At 44.5% G+C, this 21,548-nt stretch overlaps 1 protein-coding gene across 5 annotated transcripts in view; it reads left to right on the top strand.

Moving 5' to 3' along the window:
- The window catches only part of NUF2 (NUF2 component of NDC80 kinetochore complex), a 36,437-nt gene that overhangs the window by 1,316 nt on the left and 13,573 nt on the right, over nt 1-21,548 (top strand). For 4 of the 5 annotated variants that reach the window (XM_068239955.1, XM_068239954.1, XM_068239959.1 and 1 more), the window contains exons 2-5: nt 6,418-6,587; nt 10,669-10,743; nt 17,287-17,363; nt 20,914-20,975. In XM_068239955.1, coding sequence (XP_068096056.1) covers nt 6,465-6,587; nt 10,669-10,743; nt 17,287-17,363; nt 20,914-20,975 — 337 coding nt within the window. In that variant the 5' untranslated portion in view covers nt 6,418-6,464. Of the gene's footprint in view, nt 1-4,113; nt 4,308-6,417; nt 6,588-10,668; nt 10,744-17,286; nt 17,364-20,913; nt 20,976-21,548 lie in introns of those variants that run through there. The other variant, XM_068239958.1, reaches the window with a different exon arrangement.

Here is a 21,548-nt window from a genome sequence, read left to right on the forward strand (position 1 = left end):
GGGCAAACATGTCAGTACAAGATAAACGCAATGCGGGCAAACATGTCAGTACAAAATGAACACAATTTGGGCAAACATGTCAGTACAAAATGTACACAATGGGCTCTATTCTCAAAGACTTCCCGCATGCGGTAAAGTACATGCGGGAAGTTTGCACCCAAAATACCGGCAAGTTGGGATTCTCAAAATGTTCCGCATGTTTTTTCCGCATGCGGAAAAAGTGTGATAAAAGTGCGGGATTCATGCGGTAAAATTTCCGCAAAAGTCGGTATTTTCCGCAATAAAAGATCAATTCTCAAAGATGTTCAGGCGCATCATTTCTTCGTTAATTACCGAATTTTTATCACCTACAAGTAGTAGGTGATATATTCCGCATCCCATTGACTTTAATGAAGTGTGGAGGCTAAAGGCTCATACACACATCAGACTATAGTCTTTGGAAAATGAAAGATCACAGACCAATCTTACCACCCTTCATGTAGTATGAGAGCCATACTCTACACAGTCTTTTCTATGGAGCTGAACTCCACATCAGACAGAAATCTTTGCAAGATGTTGCACACACAGATGCTGTACAGACACAAAAGATCAGGATCTGCAAAAGATCTGTTCCTGCCAAAAATCCATTCCTGCAAATTGCAATGATAGTCTATGAGATCTGCAGATCATCATACACAGATGATTTAACTGACATTCATCTGCAGATCAAGCAATCATCTGCAGATCTGAAAATCCATCCTGGTGGATCTGATCTGCAGATGAATGTCAGTTAAATCATGTGTGTATGATGATCTGCAGATCTCATAGACTATCATTGCAATTTGCAGGAATGGATTTTTGGCAGGAACAGATCTTTTGCAGATACTGATCTTTTGTGTCTGTACAGCATCTGTGTGTGCAGCATCTTGCAAAGATTTTTTTCTGATGTGGAGTTCAGCTCCATATAAAAGACTGTGTAGAGTATGGCTCTCATACTACATGAAGGGTGGTAAGATTGGTCTGTGATCTTTCATTTTCAAAAGACTATGGTCTGATGTGTGTATGGGGCCTAAGGGCTGTGCTTGGTGGACTTTAACTTTTTTTTTTTAAACACTTTTTCATGCGACCTTTTTACCGCATGATTCCCGCATGAATAATGCCTGTTTCCGCATCTTTTTTCCCGCATGCGGAAAACCTGCGGAAAATATTAGTGAATGTGGAAAAAATGCGGAGTTTACCGCTGGCGGGAATATAGCGGTAACATTTTGCGGAAAATTTGGCTCTTTGAGAATAGAGCCCAATGTGGGCAAACACTTCACCTGCAAGAAAAAGCATTTACTCACCTGGCAGAAGACGTCCCCTCACGCAGCCGGCCTCTGGTGTGTGCAGCTCCCCCTGGCCTGGACAATCTTCAATCTCCCGCTCAGCCTCTCACAGGCAGAGCAGGGCTACGGCAAGATGGCGTCCGGAGGCGGAGCCCTGTACGCCATCTTCCCGTAGCCCTGCTGTGCCTGCCGGAGGAGGACAATGCAGGCTGGAGCGGGGCTGCGGGGAATGAACTAGCGCAGCGTCTAGTTCATTGTACGGTGGCCAGAGTCCCGAGGCCGGTTTCCCGGGACCTCATGCAGCCTGGGACAGCGCCCCCCGAAGGCGGGACGCGACCCGGGTAAAGCGGGACGTATGGTCACCGTACCTAAATGCTCAGCTGTTAATGGATAGACCAAATTCTACTGAAGCGATTGCCAAAATCGCAAATGCAGGACATGCAGCATTTTTAATGTTTCTGCAATGTAAAGTATGTAAACGCTGGCATAATCGTTCGTCAAAACTACACAGATCGATTTTGCTAGTGTTTTGAAATAACTGCACACTGTAAATAAATTAAAATTAATTGAAAGGACCAATCCGAATTTAAAGCTAATCGCTACACGTTCGCTGGCAAAAGGCTTGCTCTTTTTAAAAATGCTACCCAAATCGCCAGAAAAGGCTGATGAAATCGCTTACAAAACGCTCATACAAAATGCTAGCTATAGCGATTTGTAGTGGGTTCCAGGCCTCAGGCCCGGTTCACACTGCACACGTTTCCAGCCGCATTTGGAAATGCGTGCGGGAGGCCGACACGCACGACATCAGACAGTGCATAGAGTGCACTGTCTGATGTTCACACTGCATGCGTTCCAGACCTGTGTGGTCCGGGAACGCATGCTGCACGCATTTTTTGCAAAAACACACGACTGTCCCATTCACTTTTCAGTGATGGGATCAGCTACGCAGCGCATACAAGCGCGGATGGCGTGTGTTCACATGCGTTGCGTTCCGCACGCATGGCCGTCCGCGTGTGTAATCTGAACAGGGCCTAAGGTATGTTAGGCAGAGGGAAGAGAGGGATAGGGTAGTGCTAGGCAGGAGGGTTGGAAGGTTGATGTGAAGGTGTATACACACACCTGTGACTTATGTGGCTCGTCGGGTACTAGACCCCATCCCCTTGGGCGATAGTGGGGCTCGGGGCAAAATAATGGGGGCTTCCCGGGCCCCCCCCCCCCAAATGAGTGGCAATAGAAGCCCCTTTGGGCACTTATCCGTTAGCCGGGCGCATCCGGCAGGTGGCGCTAATTACTATTCCCCCTCCAGGCCGCCATGGATAGTAGGGAAGATGTAACTCTGGTGGAGTTTTGTCGCCACCTAGAGGATGCGCCCGGCTAACGGATAAGTACCCCCCTTTGTTTTTTGGCAAGGCTCCTGGGCTCCTTGGTAGCTAGCAGAGCGACCTTACCTGGCTGGCAAGCTTCTCCAGCAGTCCATGTGCGCCCATCTTCATTCTCGCAGGGGGGCATCTATTCTACATGGTCCGGGGGCATGTTATTACATAATAACATGCCCCCGGGTCATAGAAAAGAGCTGCCCTTGTGAGGATGAAGACGGACGTGCATGGACTTATGGAGGAGCACGCCAGCCAGACAGGTGAGTTTGCTCTGCTGCTGAAAACTCTGCAGGGGTCCCCTGCTGGTCTACCACAGTACAGTTGGGATAGCTGGCCCTGGCATTTTGCCTCTATGAAAGCTCCAGCCCTGACTAGACTGCAGTGTCTCTGGCAGTTAATGCAGTGTGATTCAACTTCCACAAAGAAAAAATTCATAGTTAAGTGCTGTCATGTAGATAAAGGGGGCTTGAGTATCTAAAGCCGCATCTACACAAGTAGATGCGGCCGCGATGCTCCTTATCAATCAAGCCGCTGATGCGGCTCGATTGATAAGATCCGACAGGACGGATCTCCGCACCGCCGATTCCCTGCTCGCTCCCCGCGAGGGGACAATGGCAGGGAATCGAGCGGAAGATAAGCGGCGCCGGCGGGGACGAGCGGGGAATCGAATGCGGCGCGGCGGGCACGCGGAAGAGGCGATCCGGCGGCTAATCGAGCCGCCGGATCGCAGCCTCATCTACCCGTGTAGATGAGGCTTAAGGCATCGCCAGTAGCGATATTAGTTATCAGCAAACTTGGACTGGATTTGCTATTATTGTAAAGCCTGGAACCCACTAGCAGTGCTTTTCTAAGCCGCCTTTTGTTAGCCCTTGTCATTTGAAAAGCTCTTGCTAATGTAATGCTATGAGTGTGGTTCCACAAATCAAAAGTGCTTAGAAAAGCGCTGCTCATATGGTGCATGTGGCACATTTACCTGTTTGAAATTCATATTGATTACTGACCAAAATTCTTTATGAAAAACAATAAAACCATTTGAGGAAAAAAAAAAAAAGCTCAGCTAGTGGGTTCCAGGCCTAACAGTGTATGCTGAAAAATTATGCATTTTAACTGATCGGTTAAAGAGAATCTGTACTGTCCGATTTGCACAATAAAAAAAACATACCAATCGAGTCCCTCTTTGCCGTTTCCAAAGTGGTGTGTGTGTGCGTGCGTGCGTGCGTGCAAGCGTGTATATATATATATATATATATATATATATATATATATATATATACATATACATAGAGAGAGAGAATTTTTTTTTTTCATATTGCAGTATACTACAAGTCTTTATTACATGGTGAATTACCTGCTTTCTCAAAGTTTCTCAGCATGTGACAGGTAGCTCTCTCTCCCCTCAGCCTCACAAACTGCATCACAGACAAGCTGAAACTGAGAGCAGAGACACTATCTGTCAGGAGTAAACAAAGCACACCTGCAGGGGGCGTGCATAACTTGTATTCATTACAACAGAGGCAGCACATTCCTCCCTGGGTCGACAAAGCTTGACAAAGAAAAGAAGATTAGATATATTACAGAGACAGCGCAACTAGAAAAGGCTGCAGTAATCCAGACCACATTAGAACAGGTATAGGAACTTAAATGATAGAAGAAATAAGGCTGACACTTTTGTTACAGAGTCTCTTTAAAGCTTGTATTACATGAACTGAGAATTAGGAAAACATGGACAGTACCTTGCACATCACTGACAGCAACTGATGTAGTGTGAAAGAATCCTTACCTAGGATCAGAGCCTTTCACCTGGCAAAATGTTGATGCCCACTATATGCCATACCAAAACTCCCATCACCCCCAACAGTGCGCCCACCATAACCCCTGCTCTCCCCCCACAAGCCCATAACAGGGAATTTTTGCTCAGAAATCCCAACAGTATGCTTACCCCTTAAGTAGTGCAATATAGCCATGCCCCCTCTTCCCCTCACAGAACGGCACAGGAAAGTGTGTGTATACATAGTTTCCTGTCTTGGTACTAGAGTCACAGAAGGAATCAGACACACCTTACAACGTGGGTGGCATACACATGTTCAGTTTTAGTAGGTCAACTGCTGGCCAATGTAGTATGAGGGCCATCAGATTGTAAATACTATAAGCAGAGTGTGTAGGTAAGCTCTAAACTACATTGAGGTGATATTGGCAAATCATTGTACAATCAAAATTGGATGTGTATATGCACTTGAGTGCATACACACATCCAATTTTGATTGGTCAAGCTTTATCACTTGCAATGTAGTACAAGAGTTTACCTGCACAATCTGTTCTGCACTGGTTGCGCTCCTGTGGCTTTGAGCATTCTTTGCAGGCCCAGTACTTCTGCACCTAACAAAAAAAAGATGGAGGCTGGCACCACCAATTAGTTAATATGCTCTGTTATTGCATGAGCAAGGGTTTAAAGAAAACCTGAACTGAAAATTAAAAGTCAAAATAAACATACACAAGTCATATTTACCTCCCATGTAGTCTACTCCTCAATCTCTTTTTTTTTTTTCTCACCCGCGTCCTGTATGTCCACTGTGATCAGGGGAATTCTCCGGCCTCCATTTTGAAAATGGCCGTTACCACCTAACAGCTTTCTGGTCAGCACACTGTTAAACTGTAACATCGTCCACTTGAGCCATAGGGAAACATGGACATTACCGGGCATATCAGTTGTCCACTCAGCTATAACTGACAACAACTGATATATAACTGACAGCAACTGATATATTGCAGTTCTGACAAAATGTTGTCAGAACTAGAAGGGATTATTGTCAGAAGAAAATGGTGAGCTTCTGAGAGGAACAGATGGCAAGATAACTATGTAATGTTCATTTGAAGTTACCTCATGTGAATTTTACTCAGTTCAGGTTCTCTTTAAAATGCTTTGCTAGGCTAGTGGTGACAGACTGCTGGTTCTCGAGCCCTTTAGCCAGAAACAGAAGTCTGTCACTACTAGCCTAGCAAAGCATTTTAACATCTTGCTGATGCAATAAAAGAGCATATGTACTACTTGGTGGTGCCAGCCTCCATCTATTTTTTGGACTGTGGTCCCCTGAGTACGGGAGTCTTTTTGGGCTTGGGCACACGGTCCCTGCTTTTGGTGAGTGCCACTCCATTGCTTTGTACTTTTACACCTACGCATGACCCTCCTGGCCAAGTGAGCGTGCGACCACTCGCATAGGCGCAAAAGTCGCCGACCTTTCCAGTCCGGCAGCTGCTACGGAGGGAACCCCGAACACCGACTGGAAATGAGCTGCGGCGAGGGACACATTGGCTGCCAGGGGCTGGAGGAAGCCTCAGGTAAGTATATCTGTTTTTTATTGAAATGCCTGATGTTTACTTTAAGGTTCGTACACACATCCAATTTTAGGAGTCTAATCCTAACCTCCTCACTCAATTGAATTCTAACCTCCCTCTTCCGTATCCCTTCTAAACATTTTTGACACAGGTGGACATAAGCTTCCTTTTTCTCTAATCAAATGAATTTTGCATGTAGACATCTACTGAGAGGCTAGAGAATATCTGCTATCCTAGTAATAATAATAATGACAAGCAATAAGTGACAGTAAGTGCCAGATATACAATCTCATGAAATAATATACAGAATTTTGAATCCTGTTTTGACCCAGTTTTGATTCCTCATATTCAAGTGATATTGAGTTGATCAGTAAATGTATGTATGTTTGTTTGTTTTTTTCCAGGCATCTTATTCTGTTGCCTCTGTGCCTGATGACCTCCTGATTCAAACATGGATAAAATGACTTTCCCTTTGATTCCAGCAGTAGATCTGGTTAATTTCGGTCGTCAGAATATCCTAACACCTGCTGAAGCTAAAAACTTTACCAAGAACGACATCTATCCTAACCCTAAGGTAGGAGCTCTAGAGTCCTAACTCTACATTTCTATAACCAGTTCAGTCACAAACATGGCCAGTTTTCAGGCAATGTGGATGATCTTCAGCTGGGCTTTGGAGTTGAAGTTGATTGCTATTTTTGGGTTAACATAAATGCTTTGACTCAGAATCCTGATGTATTAAGTCTTAATGAAAAAATAGTAGGTTGAAATGTCCTATTTCACATATAATAGTCACTTTAATACAGTAAATTTTATCTGGAAAGTGTTTTTTGCCTTTTATTTCAGCTATAATAAAGCCCAGTTCACATTAGTGTTATAAAACGCTCTGTTCCCAGATCAAAAGGGAATGGATCGTAACAGATGGGAACCGATCCAATGTTAACATATGGATCTCTTCATATTCACCCGTTCGAATGGATCCGTTCTGCATGATCCGCTGAACGGATCGCAAATAAGCTGCTGGACCAATTTTTGCCAGACCAATGAGCCCAGCGGAAAGGAAAAGGATGCTGAATAATTTTAATGTGAACATGTGAAACTGTTGTCAGCTCTTGTGTCAAGTCTACACGAGTTTACAACTTACTTGTCTTAGGTGCATTGAACACTGAGCTGTTGTCAGTTGCCTACACTCCTGGTTCAGATAGTGCATGCAGAATGAGATCGACCAAGATTCCACAACTGTTCGCCGCTCTCAGATGTAACCAGAGTTGGATCGCCCAAGAAAACATAAGTGCTTGCCTTGTAGTGTTAGTACAATTTGCCTCAGCTTGGTTGATGTAGTCCTTGTCACAAACTTACCTCAGCAGTGTTTCGGTGGGACTCTGGCTCTTCCAGGAGCCAACCTTAACAGCCGGCTCCCCCTACTGTCTGCCGCGACATCCCCAGAGGCCGAGCACACATACACTGCCCTGCATCCCTTGAAACGGGTGCATGCTGCCACGCTCCCTTCTTATTCACTCCGGCAGTGCTGCTGGAGGAAAGTGTTTTCTGAGCAGCCAAGGACCACTTTGATTGGTTCCTTCCCAAATTGTCTGCCCGTATCCGGTGTACCTTGCCTGTTATGGAAGTTAATTGCTAGTGCTAAACTGCTGGGAGTGATGTGGTTTGATTATTGTTATGACTTACTGCTTGACCCATGGCTATGAATTGAATTGCAGCCTACAAGCGGCTCTGTGCTACCGTGCAGTCATAGCAGTATGACGCTGTGCGAAAAGGGGAGAAAACTTCCAGAGGGTCCCAGACAGAATCCGTGGTCTGGAGGAGGACGGTATCTATTTTTTTTTCTGCCTCAGGTTCTCTTTAATAAATTATGAACAGTATTACTTAATTATTTAGTCACTAGTTAAAGAGAACCCGAGGTGGGTTTGAAGAATATTATCTGCATACAGAGGCTGGATCTGCCTATACAGCCCAGCCTCTGTTGCTATCCCAAACCCCTCTAAGGTCCCCCTGCACTCTGCAATCCCTCATAAATCACAGCCACGCTGCTGACAAACAGCTTGTCAGAGCTGGCTGTCTTTATCTCTATAGTGTCAGTCTGCTGCTCTCCCCGCCTCCTGCAGAGCTCCAGTCCCCGCCTGCATCCCTTCCCTCCCTGCTGATTGGAGGGAATGGACGGGGCAGGGACCGGAGCTATGCAGGAGGCGGGGGAGCAGCTGAGACTGATACTACAGATGTAAACACAGCCTCACAGCATGGCTGTGATTTATGAGGGATTGCAGAGTGCAGGGGGTCCTTAGTGGGGTTTGGGATAGCAACAGAGGCTGGGCTGTATAGGCAGATCCAGCTTCTGTATGCAGATATCATTCTTTAAACACGCCTCGGGTTCTCTTTAAAGAGCCTGTCCATTAAACGGGCGCTAGGCCACGGCCAGGAGAGGGCAAGGCTGTACCAATATAAATAGGAAGTGTTTCTTATGCTGAAACGAGGGTAAATGACTTGACCCATGGCTATGAATTGAATTGCAGCCTACAAGCGGCTCTGTGCTATCGTGCAGTCATAGCAGTATGACGCTGTGCGAAAAGGGGAGGAAACTTCCAGAGGGTCCCAGACAGAATCCGTGGTCTGGAGGAGGACGGTATCTATTTTTTTTTCTGCCTCAGGTTCTCTTTAATAAATTATGAACAGTATTACTTAATTATTTAGTCACTAGTTAAAGAGCATGTCCATTAAACAGGTGCTAGGCCACGGCCAGGAGAGGGCAAGGCTGTACCAATATAAATAGGAAGTGTTTCTTATGCTGAAACGAGGGTAAATGACATAAGAGTGGGTATCCTAAATAATGTACTGTATTATAATGTAACCAAGCAGCTCAGGGTGACCCAAACTACTAGGAATGTATAGGGGGATAAAAGGGACTAAAAAGCCCTCCTAGTAGCTATACATTCCTAGTAGTTTGGGTCACCCTGAGCTGCTTGGTTACTCTGTTGTACTGGTCCAAGCCCTATCTCATACAGCCTTATCAATCCCTGCCATGTACTGATGAGGACCAAAAGTCGGAAACAGGCTGTCTACATGTGGGTTTGATATGGTTGTGTAAAATTTAAAGCAATAGGCTTGCTATGCACCAGCGGTTCTGGATGCTTGCTTGGCGTACCAAGGGCGAAAAGGGATAATTTGCATATTCAGTAGTAGTGCATTGTGGGTAACCACAAATGTTCACTTATAGCTAAATTATTGCAGATTTCCTATTGTTTTAAGAAGTATTATAATGTATGTCACTACAGTGCCTCCTTAAATAAATTGCATAATGGCTGTGATAGGGATTTGATTATTGTAAAAAACTATACGTTGGTTGCTATGGGCAACAACACAACACCTTTGTTCGGCACCAGCAACTCCTTAGAGCTGCAACTCACAGGAAGTGTGAGAACTCGACTCTCATCACAGCAAGCAGTATAGGAGATAGAACTTCTTAGGCGTCTTCAAATTTTCTGGTGTTTTTTCAGTAAACAAATATACAGATACAGTTCGTTACATCTTTAGCCAAGCAGATTATTCTGTAGTAAGTCTTTTTCGTTGCAGCTTCTTGATTCCCTTGCATGAAATCAGGTGTCCTCTTATGTCTATCCTACGTTCCATCTACACTACGTATATACAGCATACAGTTATATAAAATGACATAACACAAATAAGAGTAAAAGGTGGTTGAAAGCCAGCAAAGAGAAGAATTGTCTCTCTTCAGCCTGTGACCCCCTTTAATACCGGTCACCAAAGAGTTAACTGTGACATCTTCTGAGCCATCCCCCCAAACCTACAATTGGCTCAGACCCCTTGTGGTGTCATGACACACACCTACTTAATTAATATTCCGAATGCTTTCTAACCTACATACAAGGAATGCCATGTTTGGTAAATATTGGCTATGTTTACCTTTCTGCCGTCTAACGGTCTGGGGCAGTTTAGGCCTGTGGCCTTTCACCAGGGACATGTTTGGGACATGTTCTTGGTAACTGCCTGCATCCTCTCTTCTGCAAGAAACTCTTCTTAAAGGTATCACTCTGTGAACCAATACTTATAAAGAAAGAAAAGATCAGTGTGGCACTCCTAATGAACAATGAATGGAGGATTTGTGGGTGGATACTCTTGTCAGGCCTGGTCTTCCCCGCTTGAGATTCACCTACACACAGGAATTCACACTGGCTACTAACGTGTGCACCTAATGTAGGAAGGAAGACTTGCGTGACAATCTTGTAACAAAGAGGCAGGTACATGCACCTTCCGTGACCCAGCTTCATTTATTCTCAAGTGAAAACATGTGTGGCATCAAGAATACATCAGGCAAATATCACCTTGTCACGACATGTTTGCCAGTGCGGGGATGGAAGTGGGTGTCGAGGCTGCAAATGGATCGGCGATGGCCGTTTCGTGTCCAACAGGACGCTTGGTCACGCTGCGGTCCAAACGTGCATGTACCTGTACCGGAAGGTGCATGTACCTGCCTCTTTGTTGCAAGATACTCTGTGAACCAAGCCTTTTACCTAAACTCAGTCCAAATAACTGAGGCATACTTAAGTTATAACAATGATATTCCTTAATTTTTTTTTTAATATTGAAATTGTTTTTCTCCATTTTTGTCATTTATGACTGATTTACAGCCAGAATGGGTTCAGAAGATCTTTATGCGGGCCCTGCAAGAAGTTTACAACTTCAGAATGGAACAGTTTTACATGGTATGTCTTATATCTATCGTGAATTTTTTTTTTTGTATTCTATTTATTTATTTATTTTACTCATACTTTATCATGCTCCGTACTGATGTGATCATTAAAGGAAACCTGAAATGAGGAGGGATATGGAGGCAGACATATTTATTTCGCTTTAAGGCTGCTTTCACAGTGGGACGTTACAGGCGCACGTTAGAGCAGCCTGTAACGCAGCCCACCGCACAGCAATTAAAAATCAATGGGCTGTTCACAGTGCCCACGTTGCGTTACACAGTAACGCTTCACGTCAAGACAACGTACTGCATGCAGTACTTTATACACGGCTAAGGCGCGTTACACTGTTTGCACATGCTCAGTATGGGTGAATTTTTTTTTTTATTTTAGGGGCGGAGAGGAGGCGGGGAGAGGCCGCTACGTAGCCAGGCACATGGCTACTTGGCATTCACTGCACTTGCAGTGTTCACTCTTTGGAGCGGCCGCTGATTGGCTGGCGGGACCACGTGATGCGGAGAGCTCCGCTCACGAGGTCTCCGCAGCGCCTCTGACAGAGCAGGAGCACCAAGAGCTGCTTGTAACACGGCTCTTGGTAGCGTCCTGCTCCAACACCACCAGGCGTTGCGTTAGGGTCACGTTATGTGCCCTATAACGTCCTCTAAACGCAACGTCCTGGTGTGTAAGTAGCCTTAATAATACTAGTCACCTGGCATCCTACTTATCCTTCTGGTTTTTCTTAGTGTTTAAATCACACACCTATAACCAGAGCTGTGGAGTCGGAGCAACGTTTGGGGCTCAGAGTCAGATGTGATCACAGGGTCAGGAGGCAATGAAATCTGACCATCTCACGGAGCTCTCCTGTCATAGCGACGGCAGGGGGGGGGGGGGGGGGGGGGATCATACGGCGCAATGATTGAAATCTACGCCCTGGCAGGGATTACAGGTCCCAATCTCCGGAAGCAGTTAAAGTGAACCCAGGTGAAAATAAACTGATGAGATAAACAGTTGTTTATCCTCCTCTCCTAAAAATGACTTTTTTTTTTTTTTTTAGGTATCCCATGGTTTTATTTTATATTTAAACATTTACAAAGTAGATTGAATGTTTTATTGTCTGCCTATTAAGTGTCCCATTACTATTGACCTACTTCTACCTCTCTCCTGCCCTCAAGTTTTATTTTGCCAGGAAAACTTTTATGGCTGTACCTTGCTTATCAGTGAGGATTACTATATTACCAACAAGACAGAAGCTGTCGCTTGCATGCCTGAAAATTAACTATTTCAGGCAGCAAAATAAAACAAGAAAAACAGCCTGGTTATTAATGTTTTGGACTGTGCATACACAATTATCTCATGTCGCCTTGGGCACACTTTAAATGACAGACTTTAGAGTATTTCTTAAATTGTTATCATTGGAACTGGTTCTAAAAACAATCCCTATGGATTAGCCAGGTAGGTTCAGAATTTTATAATTTGGCGTATAAAAAGAAATTGAATTTATAGTAGTTACTGTAGTATAAGCACATGTGTTACTAAGGACTGCCAGGCAGCTGGCATCATTTAAAATGAAACAAATATGGCAGCCACCATATCCGTCACACTTCCGGTTCCCTTTAACCACTTGAGGACCACAGGATTTAACCTCCCTAGTGACCAGGCTATTTTTTGTTTTTTTTTTACAAATTAGGGCTCTGCAGCTTTAATTGCTTGCTGCAGACAGAGCCACACAACCGTGCACACAAATTAATTCTCCCCACCCCCTTTTCTGCCCACCAACAGAGCTTTCTGTTGGCGGGCTCTGATCGCTGCTGCAGGCAGTGTATTTTTTTTTCTTATTTAAAATGCATATTTATTTATTTTCCCGTATGGATTGCACAATTTTTTAAGTTAATATTATTTAAAGGACACCTGAAGTGAGAAGCACATGGTGGCTGCCATATTTGTTTCATAGTTACATAGTTATTTTGGTTGAAAAAAGACATACGTCCATCAAGTTCATCCAGTACAAAGTACAATTCCAGCCTGTCCCCCACATACCCCTGTTGATCCAGAGGAAGGCGAAAAAAACCCCACAAGGCATGGTCCAATTAGCCCCAAAAGGGAAAAATTCCTTCCTGACTCCAGATGGCAATCAGATAAAATCCCTGGATCAACATCATTAGGCATAACCTAGTAATTGTAGCCATGGATGTCTTTCAACGCACGGAAAGCATCTAAGCCCCCTTTAAATGCAGGTATAGAGTTTGCCATAACGACTTCCTGTGGCAATGCATTCCACATCTTAATCAATCTTACTGTAAAGAACCCTTTCCTAAATAAATGGCTAAAACGTTTTTCCTTTTAAACAATACAGTTGCTTGGCGTGCTTCTGATCTTCCTGGCAGGGTTGCAGTAGAGTCTAAATCGCCCACCTGAAACAAGCATGCAGCTGAGTCAGACTTTGGTCAGAACATCTGATCTGCGTGTTTGTTCAGGGTCTATGGCTAAATGTATAATGCTGGGCATACAGGGTTAGTTTCTGCCGCTCGATTCTCCGCTTGATCGTTTTTGCCACTCGATTCTTCAGTCAATCCTCTTATCTTCCGCTCATTTTTCTTAGCTTTTTCCATTCACTTCTATCAGGAATGGAGAGGCAAAACGATCGAACGTGAGATCGGACATGTCGGAAATTATCTATCTAACCATCTATCTGCCTCAAAAACTAACCGTGTATTTCCAGCATTAGAGGCAGAGGATCAGCTGAACTGCCAGGCAATCTGCAAAGGAAATAAATATTTCAGTCTCCATACTCCTCTCATTCAGGAGGGCTTTAAAATAAATTTCATTTCAGTTTTCTGCCAACTATGAATTTATAAAACTGACTGTAACCACAAACCACACCCTTTTTTTTTTCTTTAAATTTAATGCTGAAATCTCTATTGATATGTTTTAAGGCCAAGAGCTCAAGTATTTCTTCTTCCTGCTACAGCACAAAGCAGGAGGTTTTTATGGAGTTATTTTTTTAGCACTTGGTCAAATCAAGTGACTGGCAGCAACATGAACACTTTTTTTTTTTTTTAAATTAAAGCGACCTAAACTCAGAAATTCCTCCCTGCTCTAAAAGATACGCAACAGCATAATGACCCTTTAAAGAGACTCTGAAGTCTCGTAAAAATCATGTTTTTAATTAAAAAATGTGTTTAACATCTTTGCCCTACCTAAACCGCCGCATCCCCGCCTAACTCCCATCCCCGCCTAACTCCCATCCCCGCCTAACTCCCAAATTTGCCAGGGGGCAATCCGGGCAGCGCTTCTGTGAGAGGCAGAGCTATGAGCAGCAGTTCTGCCTTTCAGCATGTCTGTCAGCCCAGATCGCCGCCTCTCCCCCACCCCTCTCAGTCTTCCTTCACTGAGAGGGAGAGGCGGAGATACGCGGCTAATAGACGGGCATGGAGGCAGAGCTGCGGCTCAGCTCTGCCTCGCACTGCAGCAAAATCCACGACCAAGAAAGTCGTGGATTTTGCAGGGGAGAGGAAGGGGAGAGGAAGGGGGGATTTAGATAGGTTTAGGTAGGGCAACGATGTTAAACACATTTTTTAATTAAAAACATGATTTTTAGGAGACTTCAGTGTCTCTTTAAGAAAAACATTTCTTTTTTTTACAACTGATACAAATCCTACAATAAATCTCCAGTGTTTCTACTTCCTGCTTTCATGGGAACAGACATACTGTTAACATCCTGTGCTTTCAAATGAGCTTATCTGCCGTGGCAGTCAGGTGACACGGGAGAGCTCAAATTACAGCTTGTGATTTGACACAGATGAAGGGGAATTAAACAGGCTAAACTTGATTTTTCTTTTTTAAATAATACCAGTTGCCTGACTCTCCTGCTGATTTTCTGTCTCTAATACTTTTAGCCACAGTCCCTGAACAAGCATGCAGATCAGGTGCTCTGACTGAAGTCAGACTGAATTAGCTGCATGCTTGTTTCAGGTGTGTAATCCAGCCACTCCTGCAGCCAAAGAGATTAGCAGGATGCCAGGCAACTGGTATTGTTTAAAAGAAAATATCCATATCTCTCTCAGTTAAGGTTCCCTTTAATACATACAGGATGCATTTCTCTATGTTTTCCTTGTGCCCTGTGCAAGAGTTCAAGTCTACTGTAAGGCAGCGCTGTCCAACTGGCGGCCCGCGGGCCGCATCCGGCCCGCCAGGCCTCCAGCTGCGGCCCGCTCGTCTCCCTGAGTTGCAGGCATGGCTTCCGCTATAGGCGCCATGCCTGCAATCTCAAAACGTGCACTTTCCCGTGTCCCCGCTGGCGCTGCCTCAGCTCAGACCTCACAGATCGCGGGGACTGATGAGAGCAGAGTGCGCATGTGTAGTACCCGCATACACGGAGTACTTCACATGCGGACGTGGCATGATTAGTCACTTCCGCATGTGAAGTTCCTCCGCGCGGGTGCTATGCGCACTCTGCTCTCTTCAGTCGCCGCGATCTGTGAGGTCTGAGCTGAGGCAGCGCCAGCGGGGACATGGGAGAGGACAGCGCTGATGAAAGGTAACGGGGACTGGACACCTCGCTATCTAACTTGGGGGGCACCTGTCTCTATCTAACTTAGGGGGCACATGTCTCTAACTTGGGGGGCACATGTCTCTAACTTGGGGGGCACATGTCTCTATCTAACTTGGGGGGCACATGTCTCTATCTAACTTGGGGGGGCACATGTCTCTATCTAACATGGGGGGCACATGTCTCTATCTAACTTGGGGGGCACATGTCACTATCTAGCTGGGGGGCACCTGTCTCTATCTAACTTGGGGGGCACCTGTCTCTATCTAACTTGGGGGGCACCTGTCACTATCTAGCTGGGCGGCACCTGTCACTATCTAACTTGGGGGGCACCTGTCTCTAACTTGGGAAGCACCTGTCTCTAACTTGGGGGTACCTGTCACTATCTAACTTGGGGGGCACCTGTCACTATCTAACTGGGAGGCACCTGTCACTACCTCAGCTGGGGGGACACCTGCCACTATCTAACTGGGGGGCACCTGTCACTACCTCAGCTGGCCACACCACAGCATCACCGCCAGCCCGGCCACAGCATCACTGCAAGGCCTTTCAGCCCACACATCATCCCCAATCCAGCCAAAAACAGTATAGCCAGGCACAGCAGCCAGTAGAGGAGAATTTAAAAGCCAGGTGAGAGGTGTCAACCATATTAAGGGGGCATTCTGCCTATTTATGTGAAATGCTGTCTATTTATGTGCCTCATGATTGCTGAATTTGTCTTCTTGGGTGCCTCATGATTTGTTGGGGGCATCATGATTGCTGAATTTGTCTTGTTGGGGGCCTCAAGATTGCTGAATGTGTCTTGTTGGGAGCCTCATGATTTGTTGGGGGCATCATGATTGCTGAATGTATCTTGTTGGGGTCCTCATGATTTGTTGGGGGCCTCATGATTGCTAACTGCGAGACTATGGGAAAAGCTGAATCATCATCATATGAGACAATAGCATTAAACCTACATTTTTAGCTTTTTAAAACGGAAAATAAAACTGGGAGGTTCTAAAAAAAAGAATACATTTTTCAGGAGTAGGATGGATGAAATTGTTTATCTTCACAGTTTATTTTCAACTTGGATTTTCCATAATGTTCATGTATGAGTTTAAAACGTTTGTATGTAGTTTAAATTGCTGTTGCCACTTTGCGATAAAGTGACTTTTGGGTTGCAGTTTGGGCACTCTGCCTCCAAAAGATTCGCCACCACTGTCCTGATCTAATGTCCCACATTGCTAACTTCATGTAAATTTGTCTCCACCCGTGGCCACACCCACATTCCGGTCCATGGCCACACCCATTTTTCGGCGCACTACGCGCGCCGCTCTACACTGAAAGGAACCCTTGTTTTTCAGCGCGCGCAACTTCAATGACCTCTTGAATTGCATTTTGTGGGGATCTGCTGCCAATTGCATTGCATTTTGTGGAAAGTGCTGCCAATCTAATTGTCCTTTAATTGCATTTTTTTTTACTGCGGGGGGGGGGGGGGGGGGTGGGGGGTGGGCTGCGGCTCCTGCAAGAACCTTCGGCCCTCCACCATGGGGTCTGAAAAAAAAATGGCCCTCCATGCCCATGAAGTTGGACAGCACTGCTGTAAGGTATCATATGTACACTAGTATAAACTGAGCATTTTACCTGGTTTTAAGAGGTAAAAAAGAAAGGGTTGATTTGATTATAACCTGAGGGAACATTCACTCTCCCATCATTACTCTGCTGACACATGATTTCCTCCATTGCTCTCACTGCCATAGTTTTCCTTATCACCAGTCCTGGCATCTTCCCAGTCCCACTGTCGCCAGTAGTGTCCCTATAATGGGGGCACAGTTAAGGATCTCCTCCTTGCTGTCACTAGTGGTATCCTCATAACTGCAAAGTGTGTAGCTAAATGAGTCAGGGTTTTTGTTAGTAGGAAACTTGCCTTTATAGTACAGTGGTTTGTCATCTGCCAAAATATTAACTGTATTGTAACCAGTTGTAGATTTCTTTTTTCTCTCCCTGCTTATAAGCTGTCTGTGTTTCAGGTGCCTGTGGATTTAGATATTCAGTACCCACATCTTGTTGAAGTTTACTCTTCCCTGGCTTACATGATGAAGCACATGTATGTATTTCTCTTAATTATGTTTTCTATTTTACCGTTTTTTTTTAATAAGGCCTCGTTTCCATCAGCACGCTGCGGGTAGCCGTGGTAACGCACGGTACTGCATTGCAACACGATTCTCTCAGATGCGCTTGTGATCCCACTCATTTTTAATAAATATGGTCGTAGGGCAAACGTGCCGAAATGCATGCAATGATGCGTTGTGATTGCTCAGTGAATCACAGTGCAGTTTCTGATGTCCCTGCGATCCGCACTGTGTTGCGTTTCCAAAAGCATGGCTAAAACCGTGCAGATGGAAACGAGTCCTGATCAATCAAATCTGTTAGAGAAACCGATTATTTGTGTATTACATAAAAGGTAATTACTGTATATACTCGAGTATAAGTCTAGAAATTTAGGTCTGATTCACTTCATAAAAGTATAGGGGTCGACTTATACACAAGTCACAGGCTACACTGAGCACACTGAGTAATGTGTGTTCCAATAGTGACCTTCCCATTTGCAACAATTTACCCTGTGGTAAGTGATACTTTGAGGAAAGGTAATGCCAAGAAAACACAGGTCTGAAAGTCTTGGCCACAAAAATTAACAGGGGGGGGGAAGAATACTAGGCTGCATAAAGGCGAGTGAATAATTGCATCACTTGGGGGCCTGGAGATGGTTTTGGCTGCACTTAAGGGACAGGAGGGGTTAAAAGCTGCAATACTGTATGCAGTGCGGTCATTAACCCCTCCTGAGCCTTAAGTGCAGCCATTATCTTTGCTGGGTAGACTTTTATATTGAGTCAATAAAAAAATCCAGCTTAAGAGAGTTGAATAATGGAGTCGACTTATATACGAGGTCACCTTGTATTTGAGTATATGGTACTTCAATTTAGCATAAGGGTGTATTGAACTAAATCCTCACGCGATATCTAGCATGTGTACTAGAGAGAGATAGTTTCACTTACCTGGGGCATCTACCAGCCCCCTGCAGCCATCCTATGCCCTCGCAGTCACTCATGGCTCCTCCGGTCCCCCGCCGCCAGCTACTTTCGTTTTTGCAGACTCGGAGTCAGCGGGCCGGCTTGCGTACCTTTGCACACATTCCAGCTGGTGCAGGAAGCTGCCGTTGCTGTCAGTTATATTTCAGCTGCTGTCAGTTACAACTGAATGTGCAAGGTAATGTCCATGTTTCCCTATGGCTCAAGTGGGCGATATTACAGTTTAACAGTGTGCTGACCAGGAAGCTGTTATGGGGTAATGGCCATTTTCAAAATGTAGGACAGAGAATTCCATTGATATTAGTGGACAAACCAGACGCATGAGAGGAGAAAGGGATTGAGGAGTAGACTACACAGGAGGTAAGTATGACGTGTTTATGTTTATTTTGACTTTACATTTTCAGTTCAGGTTCTCTTTAAGGACTGGATTCCATGGCCCTCACAAGGTTAATATATTTTCAATTACTGTATTTTTCCATTTAATACAGAGTTCATGATATGTATACAGAGTTGGGGATTGTACTGTATTAACTAGGCCTATTTATTACATTCAGTCTCAAGCAACCAGAAAGCCCACTTATCCGGCCTCAGCCAATCCCTGTGAGTGCCGGATAACAGGGACTTTGCTGTATCTTGAAAATGGAATCCATTCAAACTTGTCATTCTGCAATGGCTGGATCTGTTGCAGTAAGCGGAATGCACTCTTGCCTGGTTTTCTTCCCTGAAGAGCATTTCCCATATAGCCTGTGGTAGAAAAGCATCCTATCTGGGCACTATCAGGACCACAACGCCCCATTAGAGCTGCCACTTCACTGTCCACTCCTGTTAACAGTCCGGCTCAAGTGGGAACTTAGCCTGACAACTGGATATCTCAGAAAAGGCATTTCCCGCTTCCCAACCATTCACTTCAAGAAATGCCTGTTCACTTGCACGTTAAGCTCTGTCTGTACACATGCTAGATGAAGCTCGGCTAATAACTACCACCACCGCTGAGAATCCAGCGGGTATACAGCAGCCCCCAACCCCTCTCAGCCAGGGATGTAACCTGGTGAATTGCTTTGGCCAAGCGGCGACCAAGAACATTGTTCTGCATAGGAACAGAGCAAGGGTCTGACAGCCTCGCTCCGAGGCATTGGGTTCCAGTCCTTGCCGAACGACGTTCATCTAGCATGTGTACAGGGCTTTATATAGCCGAGTCCTAGGCAGATGCCTTTGTATTGAGATAATCAGTGTTATTCACTTTACCTGCCAGTGGTGTAACTGTTGTGGCTGATTAGCATATAAAGTGGAAACTGTGCAAAACAAAATGAGAAAGAAAAATAACATGTAAAGGACTATATTAAATATACTGTAAATGTTAGTAAAAAAATGTATAAAAGTGAAATGTGGGCTGTTTAAGACCATGATTGAAGTACCAGTGCTCCGTTGGAGTTTATTCTCCCTTCTATGTTATGCATTTTACCAGGTTCCTTTCATTTGCGCTTCCAGCCCGTGTGTGTAAAATGCTGCATGGCTCAGAATTTTCTGTGTAGCAGTGGCAGTGTTACTGTTGAACTCTAAAGGAACAGAGCAGTTAACGTTTGCTTTATACCATGTATTTAAAGAGACACTGAAGCGGAAAAAAATTATGATATTATGATTTGTATGTGTAGTACAGCTAAGAAATAAAACATTAAAATTAGATACATCAGTCTAATTGTTTCCAGTACAGGAAGAGTTAAGAAACTCCAGTTGTTATCTCTATGCAAACAAGCCATTAAGCTCTACGACTTTCAAAGTCTCGGAGAGGGCTGTCTTCTGACTTTTATTATCTCAACTGTTATTGAACTATTTACTTTTTCTCTGCCAGAGGAGAGGTCATTAGTTCACAGACTGCTCTGAAAGAATCATTTTGAATGCTGAGTGTTGTGTAATCTGCACATATTATAGAATGATGCAATGTTAGAAAAAACACTATATACCTGAAAATAAAAATATATGAATATTTTCTTTGCTGCTAATCTTCTAGTAATTATTCATAGTATACAACCAATTCACTAGATCATATTTTTTTCCGCTTCAGTGTCTCTTTAAAAACAGTATACCCTCAAGTGCAAAATGTATCAAGCCCATTTTACACTTGCACTGAAAATCTGTATTGTGTTACCCTGTTTTACTGCGGGGTAACACAACTGCAATGCAAGGCAATGGGGCTTAACACACTCACCTCACCATCCACTGCAAGGTCAATAGCACTTTACAGGCAACTTCTGCGGCAATGCAGCAAAAGTCAGTGGGGTGACACTGGAATTTAAAAATGGTGGTGGCACGCATGCATGGAAAGACTGGAATACGGCAGGGAAACCTGGCAATACCAGTGACGTACTTCCTGTCCAGTAGGAGGTCTGTCACTGGGCGGGGGGTGGCGCACTATGCACATGACCCTATTGGCGCATTTTTCCACTGGGTCATATGTTAGTCATTTTGTGCGACGGGGCATTGCACCGCAAACACACATTTTATGTGTAATACTGATGTGCTTTATAGAAAACACTGAAGTAACAATATTTATTTTGTCTTTTTATTAAGGGCGAGTTTCCTTCCAATGTGCCGTATAAATGATTTCCATCCGTCTGATCTTCTAAATCCCAGTAAGTATGATTTAGTATTGTAAACTATTTTACTTACTGAAAGTAAGAAAAGGACAGAGCCTGTAATGCCAGACTTTGTCTTATTGCTACAGGACTGGGGGACTCAGGGCTAAAGTGTACCCGAGGTGGATAATACTTCATAAATGGGACACAGGCATGCTGTTGGTAGCCTAAGCCAGGAAGGGGTGTCGTTTGCAGGAAAGGCACTCCTGCATAATGCCCACTCCAGCGTTAGGAACGCCCCTTCACCTCTCTGTATCCCATTACAATGCTAGGAATGCCCTTTTACTGCCTCTCTGTACCCTATCACGATGTTAGGAATTTCTCCGCCTCTCTGTGATTGCTCCCAAGGCTCTTAACAGCAGAGAGCTGAGAACCGAAGGATGAAGGAAGCAACATATATATATATATTTAATGTTTAAATTCCACCTCAGATTCTCTTTAAATACTTTCCTGATCCTGGGAAATTTATTATTATTGTTTTATTGTTTATTATTTTGTTTTGTTACAAAACTCTGCTGAGGCTTTGGCTATCATATCTGTGTTGCAATGCAGGTGGAGGTTTCCAAAGAG

This window comes from Hyperolius riggenbachi, chromosome 6 (assembly GCF_040937935.1).
Source record: "Hyperolius riggenbachi isolate aHypRig1 chromosome 6, aHypRig1.pri, whole genome shotgun sequence".
Classification (NCBI taxonomy): Eukaryota; Metazoa; Chordata; class Amphibia; order Anura; family Hyperoliidae; genus Hyperolius; species Hyperolius riggenbachi.